Source organism: Podarcis tiliguerta, assembly GCF_965153285.1.
Source record: "Podarcis tiliguerta genome assembly, chromosome: 7".
In the NCBI taxonomy this organism is placed as follows: Eukaryota; Metazoa; Chordata; class Lepidosauria; order Squamata; family Lacertidae; genus Podarcis; species Podarcis tiliguerta.
The window spans coordinates 36,357,227-36,365,853 of NC_139540.1; the positions used below are offsets into that span (position 1 = coordinate 36,357,227).

At 39.5% G+C, this 8,627-nt stretch overlaps 1 protein-coding gene across 3 annotated transcripts in view; it reads left to right on the forward strand.

Moving 5' to 3' along the window:
- TOX (thymocyte selection associated high mobility group box) overlaps positions 1–8,405 on the forward strand; it is a 182,797-nt gene extending 174,392 nt beyond the window's left edge. For all 3 annotated transcript variants that reach the window (XM_083451149.1, XM_083451150.1, XM_083451151.1), the window contains 2 exons: positions 3,704–3,855; positions 5,507–8,405. In XM_083451149.1, the coding sequence (XP_083307275.1) occupies positions 3,704–3,855; positions 5,507–5,543 (189 nt within the window). In that variant the 3' untranslated portion in view covers positions 5,544–8,405. The remainder of the gene's footprint in view (positions 1–3,703; positions 3,856–5,506) is intronic.
- The last annotated feature ends 222 nt before the right edge of the window (positions 8,406–8,627 follow it).

Genomic DNA, 8,627 nt, shown 5'->3' on the forward strand with positions numbered 1-8,627 from the left:
GTTCCAATATAAGCCTCAAATTAGACAGTTCCAAAGCACTTCCAATATAAACATCAAATCACACACTTGACAGCTGAAGGAGCTATACTATACGAAATATAGGCTCCATTTGCATTGTCAGCTTTAGTACATGCTTTGACTTAAGAATACTAAAATCACAATTTAGTGAGACAGTTGTTGTTTGTCTGAGGGTTGAAGCTTATAGATGAGCATGTAGAAGCTTGTAGACAAGTCAACAAAGCAGGCACAGAATAGTATTCTGATTTAGGCTGTATCTTCTGCATGTGTAACCCCTAATTGAAATTGGGGATTTATTTTGAAGTAAGGAATCATTGGATCAGGTTACTAGTCCATTTGACTTCATTTGTAGCCTTGGACAAAGTATTCCACACACTTGGTTCCATAGAGTCACTGGAGAATATTTTAAAACTGATTTTTTTTTATATAAAAAAAAGGGTTTTCAACCCATAATGTTGGCTTTGCCTTAACTGCCTGAACACTTGGTTTTATTTCATTTATCTAAAATATTTCATTTATCTAAAATGTCACTAGTGCCATGTCCTGTGAACTAGTGACATTTTAGACAAAGCGAGCAAAGGGTGTTTTTTCCTGGACTATGGGCAATCATGGGGAAGTACTGCTGCTTTGGGGGAAAGGCAAGTGTTGCAATTAGATTACCGTATTTTTCACTCTATAAGATGCACCAGACCACAAGACGCACCTAGTTTTTGGAGGAGGAAAACAAGAAAAAAAATATTTTGAATCTCAGAAGCCAGAACAGCAAGAGGGATTGCTGCACAGTGAAAGCAGCAATCCCTCTTGCTGTTCTGGCTTCTGGGATAGCTGTGCAGCCTGCATTCGCTCCATAAGACGCACACACATCTCCCCTTACTTTTTAGGAGGGAAAAAGTGAGTCTTATAGAGCAAAAAATACGGTATATGTGCAGAGGCCTCTGCTTGGCTGTTGTGGGAAACAGGGTTCTGGACCAGCAAGGATCTGTTGGTCTCACCATAAGCTTAAAAGATGGAGAAAATGGAGGCTAGAGAGAGAAGGCGTATCTATAGGTCATTAGGATTGGAGGAGCATCCATGTACTTGGTTGAGGCCATAGCCCTCCACCCCAAATCCTAAAAAATAATCCTTTAGAGACAATGCTTAGCTCTGCCTGAGCAGAACTTAGTGCTCAGGGTTTAGACATAAACGGAAAGCATTTTTTTGTGTATGTGAAGAATCTCATTTTACATTTTGAATTGCAAGAGGACTTCTCAGACAAATTACATTCAATTTGCAAGACATTAGTGCGTTATGAGATAGGCAGATTTGTATTCTGAAAACTTCAGAAACATAGTTTTCTGAGACCCACTTCAGATAGCAATCTCAAAGACTGGTCAAATGGAAAATCTGGTTAACAGCTATGGCATTTCCTGAATATAGATAATGTAGTCACAGTGACTCATGCTCTGGTAACCTTCCATCTGGATTACTGTAATGTGTTTTACATGGGGGATATCGTTAAAAAATGACCTGGAAACTTCAATTAGGGCAGAATACGTCTGGCAGAGTGTGGTCTGTGACAACCACAAGGGACCATGTAACACCAAAACTGAAAGATCTTTATTGCCTGCCTATACGTTTCTGAGCTGATTTTAAGCTGCTGGTGCTAACATGTAGAGCTGTAAATGCATTGGAACCCAAATATATGAAGGCATGTTTCTCCCTCTATCAGCCTCCTTTATAAGGTGCCATCATTAGAGTCCCACCAAAGGAAGATACACCATGTGGTGACATGAGATAGGGCCTTTTCTGTGGTGGTTGTGAAATACCCTCTTCCTGGAAGCACAACGGGTGCTGATTTTGTTAGCATTCCAGTGCCATGTAAACATATATCTCTTTCACAAATCCTTTCAGGCATTTTAGTCTGGCACTGCAGTGAAAAGGGCCGTAGCTCAGTGGTAGAACATCTGTTTTGTATGCAGGTGGTCCCTGATTCAGTTCCCAGCATCTGCAGGTAGGGCTGAGAAAGACTCCCTGTCTGAAACCCTTGAGAGCCACTGCCACCCAGGTCAGACAGAATGGCGGCTTCTAATGAGATGTTCTTTGAGGTTTTCTGTTATGCTGGTTTTATCGTTGCTTTTATCTGCTCTTTTCACTTTCTGTTTTATTGACTGTGATTTTAACAGAAGCATAACCTGCCTTAAGATCATTGGATGAAGGGTGGGACTAAAATATTTTAAATAAATAAATAGCCATAATGTTACTTTGACTTTAGTGCCAGTGAACTATTTAAGAGAGAATTTGCTCAAGGGAAGTGAGGATCTGTGAAATGGGAGTGCTAGTTCTCAGCGATGGTTTCTGAATATCGCTTAGGAACCACAGTTACATCTGCACCAATCCTATATTTTAGGTAGCAACATTAGATTTCATCTTATGGTAGAAAAGTGGATCCAAGTTTGTTAATAATGAACTTTATTTTTTTAATATTTATTATTACATGTATATTTCAACTTTGTCTCCAAGGATCTCAAAGTGCTGCAAATAATTCTTCCCTTTCTCAATTTATACTCACAACCACCCTATGAGGTAGGCTAGGGTGAGAGACAGTGAATGACCCAAGGTCACCCAGTGGGAATTTGTGCCCTGGTCTACCATCTACTCTAACCACTACATCAAGCAGACTTAAATAATGGGATTTCAAAAGGAAAAGCCACTGTGTTCTAACAACTCTCCATTTATATGTTAACCTCTTGGTTTGAACTAGGCATTTATTGTATTTGCCAAATGCAAACAAGGGTCATAAAATGTACCATTTCAACCAGATAGGTTCTACGTAGCAAAATGGAACCTTTATTTTAGTTAGTGTACCTCCTTCTGATGTCACCGGGAGGTTCATCTCTGTTCTCTTCTAGTCAAAATTGGTGGGTGTATAATAGTGTTTCTGCACAAAAAGTGCTTCTAACCTTTCAGCAATGCTCTCTGTATATTTAAGCTAAATACTGTACTGCAAATCAATGCATACCATTCTTGAAAATCTGATCTACTCTGCTGATTTTGGCAAACAGCATTTAGGCATTCTCACTCTTGGCTGAAAACAACAGCAAGTTGGGGTTTTATGCTGCTTTTGCTACATTAGTCCAACAACTGTTAAAAAGCCTTAGCTGAATTTTTGTGTAGTTGAGAAAGAAGTGCAAATAAAAGAAGGAGCAGATGGTCCTTTTGTGACTGAACCAAATAAAAGGGGTTTGAGAACAATAATTGTGAATAGGTGTAGTCTAATAAAACACTCAGCCACCTGCTGCCTGCATCCTTCAAAAAGATTCTGTTGCATATTCTTGGAATTAACTAATAGTGTATCCTTGGGTTGAATCGAAATACGAGCTGTAAGAAACACACAGACCTTTCTTTTATTTTCCCGTGTTGAATGAGTTGTTTTTCATGGTTTTAAAATGTCTCTGTTCTTTGTCTCCGAGTTCTACACTATTGCAGTGTGTTATCTAGCATTTCTTCTCAACCAATTAAAAAAAATGTGTGTGGTTTTTGTCCTTTTGGAAAAGCACAAGCATCCTTCTATTTCCTTTTCTTTCTTTTTTCAAGTTTGAAAATGTAGAAGTACAACATTGGTACTTTGTCAGAACTTTCAGTTAAGAGGTTAACTTCGATCTGCAAACCTTATTTTGAATTCTCTCCCCCCCCTTTTTTTTTTTAGGGTTTTACTCTCCAGCCTGATTACCAGAATATTATCAACCCAACATCTACAGCTGCGCAAGTTGTTACCCAAGCGATGGAGTATGTTCGTTCAGGGTGCAGAAATCCCCCAGCACAGAGTGTGGACTGGAATAATGATTACTGCAGTAATGGGTGAGCAGCCAGTGAATGCCACCTTGTGTTGAGTAATATTTATGACAAAAGCTGGGCAACAATTGTGGCATCTATTTTTATATTTATCATCTAGCTCAGATTACAGGGTTCTGATGCCTTTGGTTACTAACAGATGTCTAGTGAAAATAATAATAAACAAGCAGTGGCTTGCTTTACATCAGACCAATATATTTTACTATTAGGGAGACTGTTATTTAAGAGAACAAGGGCTGCAGTACTGCAGATAATTAATTGCAAATAAGACTCGCCCTCCACTGAAATCAATGAGAGAAATGGAAAATTGTGTCCAACCACTTACAGTAAACAGAAGAGAATATTACCTTGATAGCCATATACTTGTTGGCAGCTGTCTGTCTCGGGAGACAATGAAGAAGTGCACATTTGGGGAATGAAGTCAACCTGCTGGAAGGTTACAGTGGCTGTAGAAACCAATATGAGAGAGACATGTTTTGTTGCAGCTGGGGCAGATGAAGGCACCCAGTTGTGCTGCCGCAGATGCACCATGGCGTTTCTTCTCTCTGCACTTCTCCTAGTGGTTGCAGACTACACACTCCTTATCCAATACAGTGCTACCTCGGGTTAAGAATGTAATTCATTCTGGAGACCCGTTCTTAACCTGAAACTGTTCTTAACCTGAGATACCACTTTAGCTAATGGGGCCTCCCGCTGCCGCCGCACCGCCACCATGCGATTTCTGTTCTCATCCTGAAGTAAAGTTCTTAACCTGAGGTACTATTTCTGGGTTTGCGGAGTCTGTAACCTGAAGCGTCTGTAACCCGAGGTACCCTTTCCTCCTCACAGCAGCCATTCCTACTCGGTACCCCATCGCTTCTAAAGTGATAGGGTTCTGGGATATTGGTCAACTTGCTTAACTAAGGAAGAATATTAAACATGTCTAATACAGGGATGGGGAAGCTGTAGCCCTCTAGATGTTGTTGGACGCTCTTCTCTGCCAAATGCAGACCAGGGTGCTTTTCCCATCAACCCCAGACAGGATGGCCATTGGTCAGGGGTGATGGGGATGATAGTCCAAACAACATGTGGAGGGCCAGAGTTTCCCCAGCATTAGAAAGAGCATGTGCTTTTCTGTTTTCATGTGCACAGCCAAGCAAAGATGCTTTGTGTCCAGAGCATTTATGTTCAAAGACTTCTGGTGGGAAGGGGCAATCAGACAGGCTGGTTTATAAAGGGGCACAGGCTTACTCTCTGCTGGGCTGAGGTGCTCCCTGGAGCCTTGGCTAGAATTGCATGCCTGTCTTTGGCCCAAAATTGGGGGACTTTGAAGAGAAGAAGAAGAAGAGTTTGGATTTGATATCCCGCCTTTCACTCCCCTTCAGGAGTCTCAAAGCGGCTAACATTCTCCTTTCCCTTCCTCCCCCACAACAAACACTCTGTGAGGTCAGTGGGGCCCAAGGTCACCCAGCAGCTGCATGTGGAGGAGCAGAGACGCGAACCCGGTTCCCCAGATTACGAGACTACCGCTCTTAACCACTACACCACACTTTGCTAACACTTCTGGCCTGCTTACGATATAAAAACACCAATCTCAAGGCTTAACATGTGGTTTTGAATGTCAACATTAAATGTAATTTTCTTTTCTCTCCCCCTCCCCCAAATTCTTTCTGAACAGGGCCATGCAGAGGGACAAAGCTTTGTACCTTACCTGAACAGTTTGGGAAAGCGCCTCTTCTTTCCACTGAAGAATGCAGGGAAGTCTTTTCATCCCAGATTGCTATATGCAGTCAAGGCAGTTCTGCATTTATTTAGAAAATATAAGTTGCTAAGCACTTAGGACTATTTAAGCTGGTGGGTCATTCACTCTGGGGGGGAAAATAGTCTTGCTCCTTCCTCCACCCCCTTGTTTCTTTTTCTTTCTCCTTCAGCATCCTTTAAATGGACGTTGCTTTTCTTCTTTCATTTAGGAAGGAGGCTTGGACCATTCAGATTTTATGTTGGTTTTTATTTTTGCTGTGAAGTGCTGCGCTAGTAACTGCCTTAGCAACTGTAGATGTCTTGGATAAAAGTCCTGGATTTTCCATTGGTTTTCATAATGGGTGTTTATATGAAACTACTAAAGACTTTTTAAATGGCTTGATGTAGCAGTCATAGCAAGTTTGTAAATAGCATCTATGTTACACTCTCCTAGAGTATAAAATGTGAATGTTTTTGTAGCTAATTGTAATTTGAAACTGGCTCATTCCAGTTTATTGATTTCACAAAGGGGGTTAAATTGGCAAACATTCATATTTTTACTTCATTTTTAAGCAACTGACTAATAGTTCTATATTTTCAAACTCTTTGAAAGAAAAAAGGAAAATTATTCCCAAATGAATTTAATTAAACAGAAATTGGCTTTCTGTCATTAGTTATACAAAAAAAAGTTTAGTGTTGGGAAAAGAGCAAACACATTTATTTTGTACTGCCTAAAACTGCTTTTTTATCACTTTATGTGTAATGGTTAGTAAACGTCATTTACGTCCTCTTATGTATAAAATGGCCAAATGCTTTCTTGATATTTTATTAGATGCTGAAACAGATTGGAAACATCTAAATTATAACCTTTACATACAGCTATGTATTATTGTTTCTTCATACTGTGTCTGTATTTAATCTTTTTTATGGAAGCTGTTGCGCCTATTTATGAAATAATAAATATAGGTGTTTGTAAGTAAATTTGTTAGCATCTTAAAGAAGATTTTTTTAAAACTACTTTTGTTGGCATCAATGTATTTGCTGCTGGTGTGAATACTTTTAGTTTAGTTTTTACAGTGATATGAATAAAGCCAAACCAGCTTTTCATGGCAGAAAATGAAGGTAATCAACATTTATTCTATACTTCCTAAGTTGATCTGTGACCAAAAAAATAAGTAGAGGGGGGGGAGCTAAATCCTTAACAAACTTCCCTGTATCTCTAGTCACAAGTTACCTAGATCACATTAGTGAAGACTAAATAAGGAGATATAGAGTATGTCAAAAGTCTGATGTGCACAGGGACTTCCCCATTCTCTTCTATGAAGGGAAGCTTTCTGCACATAGGTAGGAAAGGTGTTACATGCACAGGTCATTCCTGTGCCTACAGGCAACAGCAAAGAAGCCCCTACATGAGTGCAGCTCCATATAATGTATTGGGGCAGCTGGAGCAGTGCCACTGGTTTAAATGGATGCCTTTGGCATTCAGAGAACATTTGCCCCCCAAAACAAAGGTGAATTATAATGGAAAAAAGAAACCAAAATGTAAAGTTACCAAAAAATACTTCAGTTATGAAGGCAAAAAGGGCTAGGTCATAATTTTTATGAGTAGGAAGTAGCAAGAACAGGGCTAAATTCTTCAGTAACCACTGAATGGCCCAAGAGTAGAATAGTGATTAAGAGAGGCCAAAACTGAGTATTTTTACCACTTAGATTAAGGGAAGCCCAACATAGTACCCTCCATATAATATTGGACCACAGCTCCCATAAACCCTGACTATTAGTCACATTGGGGATGATGAAAGTTGTAGTCCAATACTATCTGGAGGAACCACATTGGCTACCCCTTGGTTTAGAACATGAATAGTTATGAATAACCCATTCTGAGATGAATCCATCCGCGGTCCTCCAAATGGGAATGGGCCTACTTAGGAAGGGATGAATAAGGGATGTTGTAGGTGTGTCAAACACTGCCAGTTCTCCCGTCTGTATATTGACTATGCCAGAGACAGAGTTAACCAATCATTCTCCAATTAACATTGAAGGTAGCACTCTTAATTTTTGGACCCTATCTTTGTTTCCTTAAGAGTTCTCCTCCTCCCCATCCAAACAGAGAATCAAATTATGTTTTGAGCAAGCTGGTGCAATTTCTGTTTCCTTTTGTCCACTTACTCTTGGCTACAAGCTCTGCCAGGCAATTCATATCTCCTGTTTGGGAAAATCTAGTATTCTCATCTTAAGGGATGCTCAGGGTGGCAAACTTGTACTGGTTAAATTGCGAATCAGCTGGCTTCTATTTCATATGTGAAATAGAGATATTGTGTTAATCCAATCCAAAAGAAAAAGATGTAAAATGCCTGAAAAGTACATTATGTTTGCTTTGAAATGAAATTAGGCAATGTACAAACTTGAATCACTTGAGCATGTAATAACTAATAAATAATGCAGATCAGATGTGATTATTCAAATGGCTATAGCTGAGTTCTAATTTTCTTGTCTTGAATCCATATAGGAAGTCACAATTACATTCACAGTTTTATAGTCTTTATGTTGAGTACTTTAGAAATAAACCAGCACTAACAATTAGCTAATATTTCCCATTAAATTCTGTTATAGTAAAATTTCATTTCCCACTCAGAATAATTCTACAAAGAGAGAAGCAGTTGGCAGTTATGGGAATCAGCTTCAACAGGATTTCATGGGAGAGTGCTGTGTTATCAATGTATTTGCTAGAGAGGCTGTGCTGTCACAGAATACCATTTATTAATTTCAGTAGCCAACCAAGGTTCAAACTAGAAGCAAATATCAATGTCAATAAAACGTATGTCATAATTAAAGAACTTCTGTGTGGTGGTGTTGCTGTTCAAGTATATACTGGAGGTTAAAACCTCACCCCTTTACATTGCTTGGAGGTATTTTAGTCATGTTTCCATAGAGCAAATGGACATTACATAACTGCATGAGTGGTTGTTCCCTAACACACATTCTGTGGAAATTTGGCCTGATTAGTGCAATGTGCTATTTCGCATTATAACTGCACAGGCAAATGTCCAGCCTAGAGA